This window comes from Hyaloscypha bicolor, assembly GCF_002865645.1.
Source record: "Hyaloscypha bicolor E unplaced genomic scaffold K444scaffold_135, whole genome shotgun sequence".
Classification (NCBI taxonomy): domain Eukaryota; kingdom Fungi; phylum Ascomycota; class Leotiomycetes; order Helotiales; family Hyaloscyphaceae; genus Hyaloscypha; species Hyaloscypha bicolor.
The window spans coordinates 157,114-178,711 of record NW_020194637.1 but is presented as its reverse complement, the minus strand read 5'-3'; the positions used below and the strand labels follow the sequence as shown (position 1 = coordinate 178,711).

Sequence of the window (21,598 nt, the reverse complement as noted above, 5' to 3'; positions counted from 1 at the left end):
TTTTGATCTCTCTCTCCTTTTTTTTAATATTTTATATTTTATTTTTGGAAGTCTTTATTCTTTTTTGAGAAGGATTTATTCGTTTACACACGAGATTGGCTGTGGCTGACAACCATGAGCTGCTTGCGCTTCACAAGCCAAGTTACTTATCGAGTATTCAAGGGGGGCCATCTTCTTTTTCGATACCGTGGTTTGCCTTCTCATGAGATCAAATTATTCTCTTCATTTTCAGGCTGCCAGAATGTTATCAAGTAAGTGAGTAAGTACTTTGTCTGCACGAAGAAAATTGGTAAACGGGGCTGTTAGGCAGTCCTTAGAGTGGGTGCCTTCACTGGCAGTATCAACACTCTAACTGAATGAGACGGATGAGAGGTAGCGGATACGCGCCGCATGCTCAAAATTTCCAACGAGGCCGACCGCAAGGTTAAAAAGAAAAAATCCTGGAGTTTCAGGTAAAGACGTAGATGATGATTTCTCCGTGGAGGAATGTAATTCGAACTTTTTGATTCTCTTGACAAATTTTTTTGCTTCGGTAGTTGAACACAACTTTCGTCTTCTCCATCCCAAGGCCATAGCACACTAGCCGTTTTTACTCAGGCGCCAATCACCCTGTGTTCACCGACCAACCGCCAGCCACCTCGAAAAAGCTCGGATTTCAATCCTCACCAACTAATGACGAGCGAGCAGTCTCGACGACTTCTACCCCACGCCTGAGACATATCCCGCGACATCTGGAGGATAGCTTCATGTGTGGTTGGGTGGCGCCGTGGAGCAGGCACCCCCCACTCGTAAGGCTGTGGGGTTAGCCTTCAACACTTCTCCTCATCCAAGCTCCAAGATGGCCGCTCATCTAAAGCCTCGCCGACGATTCTCGTTTATTCGACTCAAGTACTTCGCTGCCGCTTGCCTTTTCGCGATCATTACGTATTGTTATGTCAACTGGAATCCAGCTCTCCGACTCAGGTCGTCGAAACCGAGAGACGCCGCTGGTAACTTTACACTCGGAGTGAGTTTCTCCCGACTCATCTAATGAGACAACTAAAAATGATCGCATTTCTCGACTCTTTGAGCTGACTTTCTCAGTTCCAAAAGATTGTCGTCCTCTCTGAAGGTCCTAGCTGGAGAACAAGGGGTCTCAAGGCCGCCGCGGGGTACAGCGGTATCAACCTCGATATCCCTATTCAGCCCCCGTTGACCGACGAGATGATCTATGCTTTTCAAAATATGGGACCAACGAGTGTCCCACATCTTCGTGGTCGAGGCGAAGCTAAAAACTGGCTTTCCTTCCTTGATATAACCAAGTATATTGTCGCCCAAGACCTCGAATCAGCTCTAATCCTCGAAGATGATGTAGATTGGGATGTCTTAATCAAAAACTCGATGAAACTGCTTTCTGATGCGGTAAGGGAGTTTACGTGGACTGGCAAAGAGGATCGTAGCCCGTATGGGCGTTCGTGGGATCTATTGTGGATTGGCCATTGTGCCGAGCCGACCAGAAATGATACGAGGAGACTATTGTACGATGACCCTTCGGCGCCGCGTCCGGGGAAGTACATTGCCCCCCTCTGGTTTCCCTGGTCAAAGGAGAATATGGATGGGCTTACGCCTGGGATGCGCTCAGTGCAGATGGGCCAACATACAGACTGCAGTTTCGCCATTGCTCTCTCACGGCATGGCGCTATCAAAGTATTGAAGTTCGCCGGAAAAGGCGAAGACACACAATTTGATACTCGGCTCAAGAACGGCTGCAAGAAGAAGGATTTGTTTTGTTTAGTAGTTACTCCGGAACTCATGCATCACTATGTACCGCCGGCGGAATTTGGGCATATTAGTGCCGTCGCGGATGCGAATGAGAGGGGGAGCAGGGCGGAGGAGGAGGAGTTTGAGCATATTATAGGGAACACGCCGAATATTCTAAGAAGCGCGAGGTGTAAGGCTCTTTTTGATAGTACATGCCCTGGCCCGGGGCAATGAAGCCGTTTTGACTCTTGAGGGAAGAGTGAGTGAGGTATTGATGACAAATGGATTGATCCATTTCATCCAGAAATTTCAACGCCTTCTAAATTTTGAACTCGGGGCCAAACACAGAAAATCTTTTGAAATTGCATCGTCCCGATGAGCGAAGGCGACCAGTCTGGCTGCGGTTTCGTCGACAAGCTCTGTGCAAAGGAAGATATGGATGGATAACTTTTGTCATCAAAACTCCCACCGTGGTGCCCCACCAGCCCCCAATTATACGAGTACCGAGGGGTCAAGCCCCACATCGCTGTCTAGATCTTAATCCAATTGGCCGCCATACGAGAGCGAGCCCAGAATGGACAAGGATCAGTCAGATTACGCAGTACTGTTGATAACAAAATACTCGAAGCTTCGTGCGTAAACTCTCTTCTCTTCTCCTTTCTTTTAACACCACATTTCATGCCTATCTGAAATTCCTCCAAAGTTGATGCAGAACGCCCATACTGGCTGCGCCATCCTCGTAGTTACCTCAGACAGTAAGACAATGGACACACCGCAATTTCCTGTCGACAGAAGTCAAGACAAGACCCGAAAAAGACGAGCACACCAAAAGTCGAGGACTGGCTGCGGAACCTGCCTGTAAGCACCAACCATACCTGCGATGCCATTCCTCTTGCCCCAATAATAGAAACTGACTGGACCTCCCTAATTATCATTAGCATTCGACGTGTCAAATGCGACGAGACTCTGCCCGTCTGCCAACGCTGTGTCAAATTTGGTGTCCGTTGTGAGGGGTACAGGGACCCTCTACGCAAGGGAGAACGCAAGATTGATCCCCGATCGACCAAAGATGCCCCTATAGCCATGCGAACATCGAATCAAAGTCCAGAAACAGACTTTCGAACAATTGTCGCCTCAACTGCGATCTGCAGGGCCCCGCCGCGTTCTCTTTTCAAAAATGAGCAAGAATATCGATATTTCGACGTCTTCACTTCTCAGATTGCCAGCCAGCTGACTGGTTTATTTCCCTCGAGCCTCTGGAACTATCTTGTACTCCAAGCCTGCGAGAGTAACTCGTCGATTCGGCATGCAGTCATAGCGATTGGGGCTTTGGATCCCAAAACGTGGAGAGGTCGTGCGAAATCCCCCGAGGAGAATCTACGACGCCAGTTTGCATACAACCAATACAGCATGGCGATTGGGGATATGAGGAAGGCGATATCGAAGAAAGCCCTGGATTTGAGAACAAGGCTTGTTGCCTGCCTTCTGTTCATCTGCTTCGAGATATACCACTTCAACAGATCATCTACGGTCCCCCAAATCCGAGCAATGAATTTTTTGCTCAAAGACAAAAAACGCGAGGGGGTTAGCTCTCATGACCTAAAGATTGATGAAGAAATTGAGGAAGCTTTCCAGGAGCTGGAAACACAATCGCTTGTTTATGACTGCTCTAGCTCTCACCTGAGCCAGGAGCAAATTCTTACTTGCCGCCAGATAACAAGGAAAAAGTTTCAACAAGAATTTGTTAGCATGCGCCAGGCTCGATCTGCGCTCTGCCTCCTAGAAGTGCGCCAATACCATTGGTCAGGCTCTTCTGGGTATGAGTGGCCGTGGTATTTAGCTTCCCCAACGATGGGATCTACGATCGATCCACCTCCTAACGAGTACACCTCAAACGAAGAGTGGTGTGCAGAGCGGGAAAGGAGGTTCGAAGAATATGCAGTCTGGTCGAATGCTTTCCAACCTCTCTTACTTCAAGCTCGGAGAGCGAACGATCCTTTCGAATTGAGGCGTGCCACAATCCTCAGGGCCATGTTCCTCTCCGCATACCTCTCACTTATGGTTCCCATGTTGAGTCCACTGGAAGCTTACTACGGCCAAACAACTAAGCTGAAAGAGCTCATGGACTTGATTAAGTCACTCTTAGCCACCGCTTCTAGTGATGATAGTGGGTTCTCCATGGAGATGAATTTTGTTATACCTTTGAGCAGAATTTGTTATCGGTTCCGGCATCGCGCGCTGAGGCAAGAAGCGATCAGACTTCTCCTTTCTTACCCTAGACGAGAGGGTCTGTTTGATGGTGTGCTTATCGGGAGGTATTCGCAGTGGCTGGCTGAGATTGAGGAGGAGGGTTTGAGAGATGACGAGGAATATGTTCCGCACAAATTTGTGAATACCACGATGGAGGTTGACATCGATACGGCTAACAAGACGGCGAAGTTGACGGCTTTCAAGAATGTCAGAAATGATCCCAGCAAGATGGAAAAGAGAGAAACTGTGATTCACTGGTGATTGGATCTCTTCGTTTCCAGAAGTAGCCAAGACCTTCAAGCTCCGAATCTGTCTTCTAATGCGTGGTACAAACTACCCTCTCTTCTAGGGTGGTAGCCACATTCTTGATTTCATCACCCTCCTCTGAGAGTGTGCCCTCTGTTTTTCATGGGTCGAAGGTCAGAACCCCTTCTTCATCCGCTATTTCCTTCATCACCTCTCCATCATTGGCTTTTTTTTCTTCGTTCCCACTCCTTCTAAGCAAAATAGATTCTGCCTTTGAATCCCTTGCCTTCTTTCCCCAGTTTCAGTGAACAACAAAGGGTCGGTACGAGTCCTTTTCTAATTTTACACAAGCAAAATCTGAGCTGCAATTATCGATAACCTGAAAGGATAGTACCCATATACCGAATGAACGAAAAATTGTATTGAGTTCTAGGGCTAGGGAAGTTCCTGAGCTCTTCTGATACCGGGTTGCAAATTGGTGCGTCAGCTACCCCGCTACAATCGAAACTACCCCGCGCTATCCCCTAAAACTGAGTGGGACATTGGCACTTCTCAGTGAAGAAAGCCGTGCAAATTTCTGGGTGTGGCAGTTGTTTTAGCAAGACTCAAATTGCAGCAGGTTCTACTTATATTGGGATTGTAAGATTAACTTGGCACAAGGGGTGGCACTGAAGTGCCTTGATATGGACCGACAACGGAGCGTGCTTAAAAAATCGTACATTTATCTAGTCTAGAGAGGCTTGTAATATTCTAACATTTCGTAAAAATTCGAAAAGGACTCGGCTCTGAATCTACGGCATCGCGAGAGAACCTTTATAAGGGTAAGTGTTTAGAATGCCTAGCTTGACCTTCGACAATGAAACTGGGTCCGCTTCTTCTGTCTATTTTGACTTGCAAGAGAGGCAGATGAAGCCTGGCAGCGGAACTTAAAACAAATGAATCTTGAGAAGGGTGCCGTTTTGACAAGTGTTGTTCGCGGTTGAGGACTCGGCTACGATTATTCCGGGAGATCCTCCATGTTCAAGAAGGAGAGGCTGGAAGTAGTTTTGTGAGGAAAGCACGCACGACTCAATACAGCTTACTGCAGACAGCAAGAACTCTCTCCTCAATGATGAGATTTACTCAGAGGTATGTCGCCAGGGTGTAACTCCGGGTACAAAGCAATGCTCCTTAAACTTTCAGTGATAACCAATCACCAAAGGCAGAGTAAATGTATCACTTCATGTCGCGTAATTTGCGTTCCCTTTTCTGAGTAGACGATCTGATGATTGGTGTCAGTGTTGAGAGTCGCATTTGGAGTCGCAAGATTTGTCAGTAAATAAGAAATACAATAACACAACCAGGTTACGAATTCGTACACCGCTAAATTTTAGCATCTGTGCTTCCGCCAAGGAGCGCCTGGCTCGCTTAAATAGGGGTAGCTACAACGGAGTAAGCACCAGGATTTTGCTCCCCCCATAGTACGCAGAGTAAGCTAAATTTGTCAGCTATTAGCCATATAACCATGACTATGTTCGTCTGAACCCAGAAATTCTGTATAAATATCCCGTTATCTTCGACAATACGGGTGAAAATGGAGTCCACTGCTGCCCATACCTCACAGTGCTCACCCAGACTGCTTCCAGTAGAGAGAAGCTCAAAGTAGCTACGGGTCTCCATATCGCTTCCCAGAGTACAGGGCATTTAGATTCCATACAGGCCGTTCTAAGAAGCAACGCGACTTATGCTGAGAACTTGGCGACGGTTGACATTACCAGAAATAGCACACTGAGCCAACCACTTAAGATCGACCACATCCACTCTCTCATGGACGCCACCTCTTGAGCGACCCTATTCGGAGTTGACCATCGCGTCCACAATAAGCCCACATAATATTGGCATCCAGATCCGCTTCAATACGAACGGTATCAACATCACCTACATAGACTCTATTGTCACGACTACCGGCGATATCTCCTTCACTGCCTTTAGCCTGTTCAGCCCACCGCCTGCTGCACCAGGTATTCCTCGAGGATTGGAGTCCTCTTCCTGTAAACGCCCGCGACAAACGTGCAGTCATCCAAGCAGCAGCAGATGCATACTTCGACTATTTTACCAATAATAGCATTGCAGTCCCTGGGGCACGTCGTGCACATGAACCGAAGGAAGCTCGCTACCGGCTAAAGGTGCCTGCAGAGCTAGTCTCCCAGATGGAGCGGCGCGTACCGCCGACAAACGCTATATTCTCCATGAGATAGTAGGGGCGTGGAAGGAGCGAAACCGGAAGCAGTCTTGGTGACGTGTAGTTGCCTTGTTAGGTTTTAGAGTCTACTTAGCTAGTTTCTCTCACGAGACTCAATCCACTCCCCTTATATCCCCTCTTGATTCCAACCATTTTCTAGGGGCTGTCGACGTCATTAACGACTTTGGCAGTATGGGTGCGGATAGTGATAAGTTCCGCGTCGAGGAATTCAAACTTGTTAATACCCATTCTATGACGCTTTTTCGGGGCCAGTCTACATTCAACTGTGGCTTGCCTATGCTGGACGTTCTCGCACAGTTGGTTTCGTCTTAGATGCTAGGGAAGGAGATCGGGGTCAGTGAATAAGCTAGACACAAAAGTTTGGTGATGATAAGATTTAAAGTTTGTGAGAAGTCATGAGACACACGCTCAGGAAGAGCGGATTGTATAACGTTGGCGGATTGCCGGAAGCGATGACCAGACTAACCTTATTGATGAAGTTAGTGAACAATTTCGTGAGGCCTTCCACAAGACCAACTTAGTTCCAGGCTCCCAAGTATTTTCCGATGCATGACTATGCGCCGTATTGTGTTAGTGGCTGACGGACAACCGTACACCGCAACTTGATGCTATGCTATGTAAGGAGAAACTAGTGTCTCCAATTACATAAACGCCAAGTCCAGTATTCATGTATATCACCAAAATAGGGCAAAGACTAAATTGCTGCCCAAGTCCTCACAACTTCCCCCTACCCTAGGACACGATCTTAGCCTAGCGCTGCGTGAACCCCCCTTTTCTTAAGCTCGCTTGGCGATTTGGCGACTCCGGCACTCGGCGGCTTCAAAAACACACCAATGAAGCATTTCATTCCACTAAATACCGAGTACGCCCATAGAAAAATAGCCTCTATATATAACAACAAACAGTGCCAGAACATAAGCCAGATTAATTTTGAGAAACTATTATTGCTTACCAGGCTACCAAGAATGTCCGTGTTCAATAACCAGGACTGTATCTGTGTTGTATTGTTACCCTCTGTCGATTAGTTACACCAAGTTTGAATTTTTCTAACATTTTCCATCTCTAGTAAATTGACCCGCTACCGTCAAGTACTAGTCCTTCCACCTATCACGACGAAATCATACGAGCTATCGACGTCCTGAGGGCTGGATACAACAGTAGACCGAAGCACGGATCTTGGAAGACCAGCTGCAAGAGCACCTGGTTTAAAAAGTAGAGTACCCCGCAAGAAAGATAGTAATTTCAGAATTCGTAGCTTTTGCATTGTCCTTATGTCTCTGTGGAAGGATCTTGAGTCGAGTCTACCCAGAAGAATGCAGTTCAGCATGGAATCCGATGCCCTTTATGTACGGGGAAGTTCACCTCGCAGCATTCTGATACTTAGATGTTTCTCGGATTGTTCTGGGTATACGTCTCCGAGTAGAAGGAGACATGAATCATGATTAAAATTTCTCCTGAGTGTGCAGATTGATTTGCCACAGCGCTGCGGACTTGTGTGGAGTGGGCTTTTCCTTGCGTAAGTTCACATCTGGGAAGCAAAGGGAGTTATGGGATATCTGGTTCCCAAATAATAAAAATAAGGCAGCTTTTTTTCTTCATCCATGGAGGCCCCTGTTTAATAGCTCTCTTGAAGCAGTGATTATGAGGTTACTGCCATGTTAAAGTGTTAAAGGAATGGAGCAAACAGGCCTCCCAATTGTTGCCCGAAACATTAAGCTGTTGGAAATTGGTGCCTAAGGCTACTAGTGGCAATTCAACTATGCAGGGGCATTCAGCTGTGCAAGGGTGTTTAGCTATGCAGGGCATTCAGCTAAACATGGGGTTTCAGTGGTAATAGGGGCTATTTGGACGTGTATAACTATAGGCCTTAGATCACTGCAAAATGGACAGTCGTCTGAGAAGCATTGCACGTGACTTTTGCTTTGAATTCTCAACATAAGTGTTGGAACTGAGTGTACGCTGGTACACTGTAGTTTATATACCAGATGTATATATAGAGTGCTTACCCCGCGTGAGCTGAAAAATCAAGTCGTCAACCTCCAAAACATTGCAACAATAAGCCACCTTGAGAAAAGGTCAGGTGACACAGCAATCGGACAACGCTTTCTTATCCAAATTACCACTCTCTTGGCAAGAATGCAGACTATCTCCTATTCTTAACATCATCCGCAATCTTTTCAGCAAACATATAAACCGTCCCACTGGGATGTCCGGGAATAGAAATCGGAATCGCCGAATTATCCACAACCCTCAACCCATTCACCCCAAACACCCTCGCCTTGCTGTCCACGACAGCCATCCTATCCCCCTTTTTCCCCATCTTGCAGCTCGAGCTCGCATGCCACTGTATCCCCAAATTCAGGCGAATCCATGCCAGGATCTCCCCATCTGTCTGTACAGCCAGGCCAGGAGCGATTTCGGGACCGACGCGGATCTGCTGGATCGCAGGGCTGTTCCACCCTTCGCGGCAGCGCTTGAATGCTGCAACTAAGAGCTCGCCGTCTGCGGGATCGGAAAGCCAGTTCATGTCGATGATTGGTGGGTCTTTGATGGAAGACGAGGAGATTGTGACAGTCCCGCGCGAGAAGGGGGCTTCTATCGTCGCGGAAATTGCTCCAATAGTACTATTTGCGCCGGGGAACGCGAGCACGATGTACTCGATCTCTGGCCAGTCATCCGGCAGCGTGGACAACATATCTTTCGTGCGCTGAGTGAAATTCTTGCGCAGGCTTTTGGGGATCTTCTCAAAGGCGATGAAGCCGCCTGCTGAGCTGTACGGGCCTTCTTGGTCTTGGAGGTACTGCCCCAGGGCAACAGCTTCGGCGGCGGGGTTGGGGATGAAGGCGGGGAGATTAACGCCAGAGAGGACGTCGAAGAAAATTTGATCCCAGAGGTTTTGGCCGACACCGGTGAGGTCGGACAGTACGGGAATATTGAAAGATTCGAGCGTTGCGCGAGGACCGATACCTGTTAATATTACTGGGGTTGCCAATTTACTCGGCTGGTAGTTGAATAAAAGACATACCTGACAGCATGAGCAACTGAGGAGAATGGAATACACCAGCAGAGAGAATAACTTCTTCTGTTGCCAAGATGGTATACTCAAAGCCTGCCGTGTTCACGAGCACTCCATTTGCATTTTTGCCGGAATCGAAGTGGATCTTCGACGCTTGAGTGTGGGTATACACTGTAATCTTCGAGTTAGGGTCCGCAATAGCTTGACGCAAATAGGATGCCTCAGACGAAGAGCGTGTCGCGTCTTCTGGCTTGATCTCATCTGTCACCCAGGAGCCCCAGCCGGAGAGAGTACCACTACTGAACCCCTTTGGAAAGAGTGGCAACCCAATCGATTCCATGGCGACAGCAAGCCAGGTCGTTGTCACATCAATCCAATTACCGTACGAGATTTGCACAGGTCCGTGGAGCGAGTTGTCAAACGCCGTTGGATCGTAGAGGACAGTGGCGTTTGCAGGGAACCGCTTTGCGAGGTTGGGAGGCGTGAACGTGGTCGATTTCTTGAAGTAAGGAAGCACGTTTTCCCACTTGTAGCTGTCGTCTCCAACGAGATCTGCCCAGCGCTGGTGTGTCCCAACTGTACCGCGATGATATCCCATGGTATTGATCGCTGAAGAGCCTCCTAGCGTCTTTCCGCGCGCATAGTGGATGCGCTTATTTCCAGCTCCTTTTAGGGGCTCAGATATCAAGTCCCAGTCTACCAACGGCTGTCTTGCGTACGAGGTCGATGTTGAGAGGACGCCCATGGTCAAGGCATAGTAGGGAACAACGCTTTGATTGCCATTCTCAATCTCGTAAAGACCTCCTGCCTCGATAACAGCGACTGAGGCAGTCTCTGCAAGACGTGCGGCAATTGCTAGGCCTGCCGTGCCGCCTCCAACCACTGGAAATAGTAAGCAGCAGTAAAAAAAGGCGGGAGTTAAATTTATAGGAGTGGCACATACCAACATAGTCGTAAGAAGCATTTCCGGGAATGGCAAATGAGCTGGAATAGAGGCGCCCTTGCTGGGCAGATACTAGAGCAAATAAAGCACCCAAGAGGCTGACAGAGATGCTCACCATGATGGACAGCTTGACTCAACCTAACATGAAAGATGTCAATTCTGAAGTGACACGAAAACTGGGCGCGGCCAGAGAAGAGCTTGGTGCGTCCCGGGAATATGGGAAGTGAGGGGAGGGGGTCTTTGAAGGGTCATGCAATCGAAGATAAATGGAAGTAACGAGCTAATCTTACGTGCATGCTCTTCCCTGCGATGCTACCCCGCCATGCTTGAGGTGGGGCAATACAGCTCTGTTTCTTCAGCGGCTTTGCAAGGCGGAAACCCGTGGGTTGCTCTTGTGCTGAGGAAGTGAGGGGCCATGCAATCCACCGCTGCTCCTCCGAAAAATCACGTCTGACTTCGGTTTGGTCCAATCGGTTACTCGTACACAGACGGATGTAATAGGAACCTGCTACCTGCCCAATTCATGACCGTCAGCGCCCGCCACCAATACTTCCACCCTGCCGGCAGGTGTTGAACTCAATTCCACCAGCCTACAATCCGCAATGGGCCGTCCCGGCCGTCCCGTGGATGCACCTCGACTCAGAACGTATCATCTTGGACCCGTGCCTTGCATTTGCATGCGGGCAACGGGCGATGAAAGAGTTTGGGAACAGCCTTGTCGGTGTTCTCAGAAGGTCAGGAGAAGCTTTTTATGTGTGGCAAGAGCATTGAACGCCTTTGCTTCTTCTGGCGTCTTTGTGGCAGAGCTCGGTTCGATTGAAAGCCAGTCCGGTGTAACTGGTGCCTGGGAAAGGGTGGGGCTAGGTGTTGAGCCGATCTAACAAGGAGAGTCGAGTTGGGAAGGAGGACTTGATTTTTAAGAGTGTAGGAAACGTGTCTTCAATGTCTTGAGTCTTCCAATGAAGGTCAGGAGTTGGCGCTTCGCGTGCAGAAGCTTAGGGCGACCCTAATCAATCCCCTTGAAAGGTTAGCGATGAAAACCACAGCTGCGGGGCTTTTGATGGCAGTTCCACCAGGTGGAAGAATCAGGTCCCAGGAGTATGAAGAATATTATAAAAGAGTGATCATTGTCTAAAGCCAGGGAAAATGTAAAACGACCCACCCCCAGGTGTCGATTTGGGGTGTCGATTGGGGGCCAGACTAGCCACTACGAAGGCGCGCGGCATTAAAAACCGTCCATGTTTCAGAAAACACCAAGAATGCCTAATCATCACAATAATTCCGCACGATATTATAATTTCGCAAATGCTAGTTGCAATTTTAGAAAAGAATCTATAAATATTAGAGAAATTTGATTAGAGGGTTAATAACAAAAGTAGGTCCTAGTGCTCTAAAACCCTCCATTGCTTTGGAGATGGACAGTTTTCATTGCCACGCGCCTTCGTAGCCCAAAGTAGAGGCGTTCGGACAAGAATACCAAAATTCTGGCTTTTTCTTTAATTTGATTTAATTTTATAAGGAGTTAATATAATTAGTACTTGTTTTATTTCCTTATAGCGCTAATTAAGGGCTATTTAAATATAAACTTTTTATAAACTGAATTAATAATAGCTCTTTAAATTAAAGAAGTTAAAAATTCCACATTTTATAGCTTAAAATAAGCTTAAGAAAGCCTAGAAATTTAGCTAATAAGTCCCTAAAACCAGATATAAGAGCCCTATAAGCCTATAATTTATAGGGCCTTATAGGGCTTAAAAACTAAAACTTAATTAATTAATATATAAACTCCTTTAAATTAAAATATTATTTTAAGGAATCTTTTTACTATAGGTTAGGAAGCAAGTAATCATAATACTAAGGTTGTAATATACTAGCTTATACTTATATTAAAAAAATCTAACTTAAGATTTTTAAAGAGCTAGGTAGCCAATTACAAGTCGTCAACACCCCTGCCCCAATTGACACCCCCAATCGACACCCGGTGGGGGGAGGCCGGGTCGTTTTACATTTACCCTCACCCACAGGTGCTCGTCCCTTGAGTATACCCCGAGAACAAGAGCCTAAAAAGCCACCCATAAATAAATCGTAAAAATCGCATGCTTTGTCTTGTACTCAGTATATGCACTAAGCTTCAAAACACCATTTACCAGCCCACTTCATCGTTCTCAAAGCATCAGTAAACACTCCATTTGCAATTTCGTATGTGCCGGTACCTCTGCGATTACCGCCATAATGCAGGCATTACTAGTCTTGGAATCGAAGGAGAGAAGTGTTCCAGCACCTCTATAACTGCTGCTGTAACCACAGGAATCGCTGGTCTTTGAATCGAATAAACTAAAGGAGCGTCGGAAGCTATTGAAATCGTACGTCGATAATGTAACTGAAGCTTAAAACTTGAAGCTTGGCAAGGAGAGCAGACGAGTAGAGAGAAGAGGAGGAGATTGCGTCGCTGGTAAATCGTTGGAAATCCAAATGAGCTGTAAAATAGTCGTAATTAGTCACAAGAGGAGAGTCTTAAACTAAAGAAGGACGTCGTCGTCGTCGTATGAATGACGCAATTAAGGCTTTGTGATCCCACACCGCGAGGGAGATATGTGACGATAGAGCTCCAGTGCTTAATTTTCCCTGGGTCGCCAATGTAATGGGGATTTGATTGTTATATGGATTTCGGACCATATATAGGCGTTCAGATCAGTGCCAGTAATGGGTGGGTAGGGCCGATTTTTGAGAAAGAACTGCCCTACCCAATAGAAATCGCAGAATTGCAGGTCTTAGAACTGGTAAATACGCGCTGGACCAGGTCGACCAGGTCGACTTTGAAGATATATTTCTAAAAATAGTGCTCCCCAAAAGGGGCCCTAGCCTGAAGCTCCGCTGCCTCCCTATTTCGTTCGTCAGGTGATAAATAATCAAAGTAATCACCAATGAATAGCCAACTAGCTACCCAGCTTCTAATATACTCACCTGTCTTTATTAATTCAGGCTTGAAAGAACTCTGATGGGGTAGTATCATTAACTTAGCGCTTGAGAAGAGCCTTTCTACCTCAGCTAACATGTCAGGGATACCAAATATATCACGTGCAAACTAAGCAAATAAATTAAGCATAATTATATACTGCTAAGATTTATACTCCAAATCTCTATAAGCTGTACCTCCGTACAAAATGTGGGAAATCGTCCAAGCTTATGGCGATCAAACGCGCACTAAGACCCCTTGAGCCTGATTATGTCCTCAAATCCAGGGGTGTACCAGTTCTCCAGTTCGCGCTGGATTTTTGAATATTAAGAACTGCCCTACCTGGCTTTACTAGTTCTCTGGAAAAAAGAGAACTGCCCTGGTAAAATCCAGGTAGTTAGGGCAGTTCGCGCTAGGGGACCCACCCCTTCCGGGCACTGGTTCGGATGCGTGTAGAGTAAAATGCCAAGTAATCAAAATTAACACTTTTAGTAGTAATAAAGAAGTAACATAAAAGGTCGAAATAGGTAGCTCTTAAGTGTGGTGTATTAGTAAGTCTAATCGTACGCATGGATGGACATGTTATATAGCCCCCTAAACTAGCGCCAGCGTGCATAAAGAATATAACACGTAACGAGACAAGAGACAAAAAACCCCACAATACTAATATTCCACATTTAGAGATTTCGGCGTATTAGACTGCGTAACATCTATAAGACGTGTATTAGTTTTACTTCAAAAGGATTTTTTCATAAGGATAATATACTGATGGCGCTTGCTGCCATCAAGTGTACCAATACACTCGGCCGGCCATGCAGTACCGCCAGTGCAGTCAGAGGGGCAGCTAAGTGGTGTGTAATGTTTAGCCGGCATTACCTGTAAAAATTAGTAATAATTCTTATACGGGAAGAGTATCTTCAATCGTATACACAGCAGTGAGATCCGTTCGAGTTCTTGCACTGATAATAACCCCCGCAGGCTTTTGTTATAGTAATATGAGTGAGAAAGCCCATAATAACTAATAATATACGGACCATATTTGGCTATACAAGCAAGTAAGCAAAAGATTAAATACTTTTTGAGACTAGTTATACAAATATTCTCAAGAAATATCGAATATATCAGGAGAATAAAAGTGTGACGGCAGGAACAAAGCAATGGAACGATACTCAAAGATCTATAATTCTAATGTCCTACAGAATCTAAAGCTAAGGAGAGAAGGAGTGAGGTGTGGCAGTGGATAAGTAGGTATAGCCAAGACCACTGAAACGCCGAGCTTTGGAAGCGAGCTTGGTTTGAACCATAGCTTGGAACCTTAGCTGGAACCAACCCCTTTGGCTGAAACCAACCATGTGACACCAGCCGTTACAAAAAGTATATAAAGTTATAAAGAGAGTAAAGCAGAAAGCTAAAACACGTGCTATATATATACTCAAGCTTGCAAATTGTCTTTTTAGTAAAATATAGGGTATTATTATTAAATTAATAGTTTTTAAAGGCTATATTAAAAAAGGAAATAAAGTTTTACTTTAAAGAACTTTTAATTAAAATTCTTTCTTTCTTTTTAATATATTAATTACTTTATTTTATATGAGATTTAGTATAAAACTCGGAATTAGAGCTAGTTATTATACTCGGTCAGATTTAAAAATAATAAAATAAGAGAAAGTTTATTATAATATAAATTAATTGATTTAAGACTACTTTACTAAGATTATTACTAGCGGCCTTATATAAGCTTTAGGGCTAGTGTGAGGCACGCAATAGCAGGGTAATGCACAAGTAGTCAAGGTAAATAAGCTTTAGAGTGACGCTTGCAAGTGTAACTGATTTCCAAGAGTTGAATCCAATAAAAGACTAATCGATGCCCCTTTCCAAAGCTAGGAGCGTCTCCCTATATATTCCCTAGTGCTTAGCCAAGCGTACGAAGCCCTTTACTTAATTAGGAAATGCGATCCCACGCGATCCGTGCGATTCCGATGCAAGCTTTACCCAAAATAGGAAACCAGATCCACGATATCTGACACCTGTCCATGCGCCGTCACGTGTGCCCATTACAGCTAGCTAATAATTTTATTCTAAACTTATTTTAAGTTATTATAGCTAATTACTCGAGTATTTATAAAATTAATTGGCTTATATTTGAGCTTATAGATTTACTTACTAAAGTATTATAATATACTAGAAGTTTTAGTATTTATTATATAACTCATATTTTTAAAAATATACTAGAAGCTAATTACTTATAAATATTATAATATAAAGTTTTATAACTTTGATATATGTATCTTATAATACTTATAATTATAATTATATAAAATAAAGGGGTTTATTTTTTATTTCAATTAATATAATATATATTTTTAAATTATAAAGAATTATTTATTTATATATAAAGCCTCTAAAATCTATTATATTTATTAATAAGTTTTTAATTTAAAATATTTCTCTAATTTCAAAGTATTAATTAATGAAACTATTTATTTTTATAACTAATAAATTAAGAGAGTTCTAATATTTTTGTGTTTATTAAATAAATAAATATAGCTATTACTAAGCTTATTATAATAAGGTAATATATAAATTAAATTAGAGTAAACTTTATTTTAATATTATAATACTTGTATTATTTTTATAATCTTATATAATATTATATAATTAAATAAGTAATTATTAATTTAATTTAATTACTAGTTAATAACTGCAATTAATTAAATTATTTAATATTTTAGAAATTGTACTGCTTTTTAATATTATTTATAAGAAACCCTCTCTCTCTCTCTCTCTCTTTTATATTACTCATAACCTTTTCACTTATTGCGTTTCTTCCTTATATAGCGTCTGGGTCGGCCTCACTACGGTCTCGGCCTTATCTTTACTGCGCCTTAACTTATAGCACTAACTAAAGTTTATACTCGCAGCGAATCCTCGTCAAGCATAATGGCCATCTCAATTGAACTAGCTATGCCGGCCCGAATGCAAATTCGATCATTGACTGCATTCATTATTACATAACGTGTTCATGTAACTCAAGGGATAGAGTGGAACAAGTCTGAAACCTTTTCTGCAGCTCTTGCACTTTCTACAAACTGTGGCCACGTTCTATCTAGCCGTGGAACGCATTCAACCTCCCCTTCTAGATTACGTAGCCTCTTGGAAATTTTATCTTGGCTATCCATTTCTTGATCATGGATCCTCTGGGCGTTGCCATGTCCGTGATTGGGCTGCTTCAAGTAGCTCACAAGATATCAGTCACTCTGAGACTAATAGCCAAAGCCAAGAATCCGCCGAAAGAGACGAGAGAGATCAAGTGTTGCAGTAAATGCGGTTGTATTGTAATATAATCAGATTGTAAAGAGGAGAGAGGTGTGGCACGGACGGCTAGAGCTAAATATAGTGTGTGTATTCACGTGAGCCAAGCACACGTGACCAGCCTGCAGTTGCTATGCAACATCAAGCTACACATTGGTACCATCTGATGGGGTTTTCCCAGCTTCAGTTGACGTTGCTTGGACGCGCGAAGGTCAATTCAAAGCAGGCCTCGCTAAATCCTGGTGGACAGTGTGTCAAACAATCTGTCAACTGTCAAATGAGTAGAGTAGAGTAGAGTAGTGAGTCCTACTCATACTCTACTCAACCAATTTGAGCGCTACTTACACTCTACTCATACTCTACTCAAGCTACTCATGAGTAGTATGAGTAGTATGAGTAGTATGAGTAGTGTAATGGGGATATAAAACAAGTAGTAATATATAGAGAGTTGAAGGGCTTCCACAGCGTGGGATCACAGCGTACGAGTGAGGCGTGAAATTAGAGAGTGAAGGTTGGTTTGTTTCTAAAACAGAGAAGGAAAGAGGGGTAATATATAAGCGGGTTGCGGACTGCGGATGTCCGGAGGTCACATGACCGCGCCACGTGACCAATAGGGGTAAAATCCCCACCACAGTAGTATCCACGTAATAGGCACACGTGATAAGCTACTTAATAAGTACCTTTACTATTTAATTATTATTAAGTAAACTTTAAATTATTATAGTCACGTAATAACTACTTACACTACTCATATTACTCATGAGTATATACTCTACTCTACTCAATTTTTTAGGGCATTACGCTACTCATGAATATTCATGAGTAGTATGAGTAGCATGAGTAGTTCTTTGACACACTGCTGGTGGATCAAATCGTCATTATCCTCTCAGGTTGTGTCTCGATCTTCTGGGACCTCGATATCCTCGTCGAAGCTCTGAGTTCAGATAACGACCTTGGCTTCCTGGATTATTTTCGGTGGGCAATAAAGGCTCCCATATCCAGGAACGGTTGGAAAAGCTAGGTATGCACAAAAGCACTTTGGTACTCATAGTCAGTATCCTTACTTATAAATCAACCTTATCCTCTACTATCCACAACACGAAAGACCAATTTATGATAACTACTCATTAGTGAATCGACTACCAAGGCAGAAGATGCCGATGAGAGCCTCTCGGCATTGAGGTTTTGGATGGGAATCATTGAATCGCAGAGCGCCTCTCATTAATTGAGATACATCTTGGGTCATCGTTGCAGAACTTGCTTCTACGGAAAGAAAGAGGTTTAACAGTGCCGGAGACCATTCAACGTAATGCACAAGGGTTTGCATTCGAAGAGGAACTTGATTGCTCCTGGGTATATTGAGAGAGGTGATAGCGGAGCTTTCTCGGCCATTACTTCCGCCGGAAGAACTGCCTCTTGGTCTATGCTACCTACAGTCGGTCCGACCCAACCACGACAAAACGGTCACTCTTTTACGCCCATAATAACTTTTTAACCATAACCCTAATTAATTAATACTAAGCGATGCAATTATATAGTAGAACCAGGCGAAGAACACCTATTAATTAGATTTTTAATACTATTTGTGGTTCATTAATAATCGAGGTTTAAAGTGCACGGACCCTTTTTACTTTTTTGATTTCTGACCATACAAAACGCAAAAATATTTCAGAAAAGTCACGTGTACCCAAGTAAATAGTAGATTAAACTTAGACTTATAAGGTCTTATAAGGCCCCTTGAGCTTCTATAAGCTTAGTATATCTAGTAAGAGCTTAAATATCAAGAGTTACTACTAAAGAGAATATAAAGTATAAAAAGTTCATGATTTTAATCACGTGCAACCTCGTATACTATACGAGATGTAATTTTTTACTCTTACAAAACGCAAAAATTCCTATGCGAGCTCGTATAAAAATGATCACGTGCTTTGTAACTCCTGTAATATTAAAGGTATTTAAAATCGGAGACTAGGGAATTAATTACTACAAGATATACGATAGTTCCGATTAATACGATTTATATTAATTAGTATTTTGGTGGACTTTCTTTTATTTTGTCGTGTTTGGGTCGGACCGGCTATAGATTTAGTCTGGCGGATAACATATCTATTATTGCCGTACAAACATTGCCAAGACCTTAGCAATAGTGACATGTATCAATTCAGAGCCTTTAACGACCATCAAGCAATCTCAAACATTCCGAGCACAAATACTCTCGTACCTCACACTGGTCCCACTCGGATCTTGACCGTCTCGAACTCGCGGCCTCTAAGGACATGGTGGCAAGGGTTTCCAACAAGGCTCCGATCTACCTCATCTCAGACTGAGGAGATGCAAGAAGTTTTGACAAAACAAAGTCCATTTCATCTTCGAGAGAAGAAGCCCGAGCCATATTTGGAGCTCGACTGACATTATTGATTAATTATGCAAACGTTGCACTTAGTATGCAAAACGAGAGGGAATATTCTGTATCCAGGCCAATGTCTCTATCGTTGTTGCAAAGATGGTATTTGCCTCGAAAAAGAAGGTACAGGTATGGCACAAGCTAAGATCATGGATTATCGTTAATAATATCCCAAAGGATTGAATTGCCAAGACGTGTTTACCTGCAGCAGATCAGCTTGCCGCGTCCACAAACTCAAGGTGATCTTCAACAGCCCGCCACTATACGGCAAAGATTTTGATTTGGAAGGATATTCAGTATAGAATGCTGGAAGCTGCCTGTTGAGATACTTGAAATTACTGCCCGAGGCAAGAGGCCTTTACTAGCTTCCTAAGTGTGCAGAGATGGATTCAGGACGTATAGACACATCCAGACTGAGTGGTGGACATGAATACTCTGGTTGGATTGTATACACCGCACTGTGGTGTCCTCTAGCACCTAGTCTGGGTCAGTCGCCCACTGAACTGAATATGGTTAGACCACCAACCCGTTCGCAATGACTACCCCCAATAATCCTACATAATGATATTTATCATACCACTTAGGCACAGATGCAAGCACGGAGCTCTAACCAATCAACAACTCAAACCCTGATATTCCCTAATTCGGGGATGTTAATGAGATCTCGAGGTTGGGGTTACTCAGGCTTATTCAAAGCGTTCATTTGGCCACTTTTACAGGCCTTTATTGAGCTTCTGTAGGCGCCAGCTTTGGGACGAGCTTGGAGTAGCAGCAGTGTGTCAAAGGATTAATCACGTTAATCAAATTAATCGATTAATTAATTGATTAATGTGATTAGATTATGATTAACGTAATTCAGATTTTTTTTGATTAGATTAGATTAATTAATCTTGATTAATCTGATTAATGCTTGATTAATCACGTGACATCGGAGTTTCTTGACTCTTTTTACTTTTCTCTTTACTTTTACTTATTAATTATTAAATAACCTTATAACTAACTAATAATATTATAATAAAAAAATCTAAATTAAGCTAAGAACTAACTAATTACTCCTTTTCTATAATAATAAACTGATTATCCTCTTCCAAAACCTGATTTGCCCCCTTTTTCTCTTCTTTTTTAGCTTCTTCTAATTCATCTTTAAATATACCCCAGCTCTTTAAACAAGATATCTTTTCAAAGGTACTCTTATTAAGTCTATTTCGTAATTTAGACATAATAAGAGCGCCTTGAGAAAAGAACCTCTCGCTAGCGGCTGAGGAAGCCGGAATTCCTAAATATTTCCTAGCTATTAAAGCTAAAACAGGAAATCTAGCCGCATTAGACTTCCAATAATCTAATGGCTTAATCTATATATATATTAGTACTAATATATTAAAAAATATTAAGGAAATATCGGGTAATTATTTAATAAAATTTAAGTGAGTTTTACTTACTTTTCTATCCTCTCTCTTTTCTTCTAAATAAGTTATTAATTCGTCTTCTATATTAGAAGACTTATTAGTAACATATATATCTAAGTCGTCTCCGTCGGAATCGGCCATATTAATATCCGAGGAATCGGATCTAGCGTAAGATAAATTATAATCGTATTTATATCTAAATATAAAATTAGTTATTAATTTATTAAAAAAATAATTAAAGGAATTACTTACACATTATAATCGGTCTTTAATCTATTATATATATCCGAAGACATACCATTAGATAAGCCAATACTAGTTAATCCTTCTTGTTTAATTCGAGGATCAAGAATAAGAGCTAAATATAAAGCTTTACTTTTATTATCTAAAACACCTGTTTTAGGATAATATTTTCGAAGTTTAGCTATACCCTTATCTATTGCATCTGTAAATGCTTTATTCTATTAAAGATTAGTATAATATTATTAATAATATAAGAAGAATTTAAGAAAAGACTTACTTTAAATTCCTTTTTAAAATTTTCAAGTTTATTATATATTTTATATACCTCAGGTATAATATAATATATAGTCGGATAATTTTCGGCTTGTAACTTAGTCGTAGCTTTAACAAATATTGAAATTATATTTAAAATATTATTTAAATAAGTAATTTCAATATTAGTTAAAACTAGACTTTTATTTTTAAAAGCCTTCGAATTAGAGCTATTAATAACTACTTTAATAGCTTTATATATATGTAAAAAGTTCTTTAACATATAATAAGTCGAAGACCACCGTGTTTTTTGATCTATAAATAATTAGTATTAATTAATAATTAAATAATTAAAAAATTAAAAAATTAACTACTTACCAAGTTGAGGGAATCGAGCATTTTCTATATTAAAAGCTTTAATTTGAGCTTCTAATAGCCGTCGGTTTTCTTGGTTATATTTAAGACCTATAATAGTCTTTCGAACCTTTCTCCAAATCGATAAATCTATAATTTATTAATAAAACTCTTATAAATTATATAGGAAACTTACTTGTTACTTATTCTCCCTCTTCTTCTTCTTCTCTATCT

The 21,598-nt window shown here is 42.5% G+C and overlaps 6 protein-coding genes across 6 annotated transcripts; 3 read left to right on the top strand and 3 right to left on the bottom strand.

The window, feature by feature from the left end:
• Positions 1-649: 649 nt before the first annotated feature.
• On the top strand, positions 650-2,077 carry K444DRAFT_667455 (glycosyltransferase family 25 protein). Its single transcript, XM_024887296.1, has 2 exons — positions 650-1,006; positions 1,084-2,077. Exons 1-2 carry the CDS (start codon positions 839-841, stop codon positions 1,972-1,974), a joined length of 1,059 nt encoding a protein of 352 aa, XP_024731269.1. The 5' UTR covers positions 650-838; the 3' UTR covers positions 1,975-2,077.
• Positions 2,078-2,314: 237 nt separating this feature from the next.
• Positions 2,315-4,251, top strand: K444DRAFT_634524 (uncharacterized protein; the record flags this gene model as incomplete). The annotated part of the gene is made up of 3 exons (XM_024883754.1): positions 2,315-2,372; positions 2,484-2,598; positions 2,679-4,251. 3 exons carry the CDS (start codon positions 2,315-2,317, stop codon positions 4,249-4,251), a joined length of 1,746 nt encoding a protein of 581 aa, XP_024731268.1.
• A 1,536-nt stretch (positions 4,252-5,787) lies between these two features.
• K444DRAFT_699098 (uncharacterized protein) lies at positions 5,788-6,353 on the top strand (the record flags this gene model as incomplete). Its single annotated transcript, XM_024887974.1, has 1 exon — positions 5,788-6,353. A coding segment is annotated over one exon (273 nt), but the record flags the coding sequence as incomplete, so codon positions are not given.
• A 2,165-nt stretch (positions 6,354-8,518) lies between these two features.
• K444DRAFT_128333 (GMC oxidoreductase) lies at positions 8,519-10,823 on the bottom strand. Its single transcript, XM_024870434.1, has 4 exons — positions 10,728-10,823; positions 10,438-10,675; positions 9,504-10,376; positions 8,519-9,445 (listed from the first exon to the last, which is right to left on the bottom strand). The coding sequence occupies exons 2-4, from the start codon at positions 10,553-10,555 to the stop codon at positions 8,622-8,624; spliced, it is 1,815 nt and encodes a 604-aa protein (XP_024731266.1). The 5' UTR covers positions 10,556-10,675; positions 10,728-10,823; the 3' UTR covers positions 8,519-8,621.
• A 3,305-nt stretch (positions 10,824-14,128) lies between these two features.
• Positions 14,129-14,430, bottom strand: K444DRAFT_539711 (uncharacterized protein; the record flags this gene model as incomplete). The annotated part of the gene is made up of 2 exons (XM_024875653.1): positions 14,129-14,269; positions 14,323-14,430. The coding sequence occupies 2 exons, from the start codon at positions 14,428-14,430 to the stop codon at positions 14,129-14,131; spliced, it is 249 nt and encodes an 82-aa protein (XP_024731265.1).
• A 5,833-nt stretch (positions 14,431-20,263) lies between these two features.
• On the bottom strand, positions 20,264-20,455 carry K444DRAFT_511847 (uncharacterized protein; the record flags this gene model as incomplete). Its single annotated transcript, XM_024873479.1, has 1 exon — positions 20,264-20,455. A coding segment is annotated over one exon (192 nt), but the record flags the coding sequence as incomplete, so codon positions are not given.
• Positions 20,456-21,598: the final 1,143 nt, after the last annotated feature.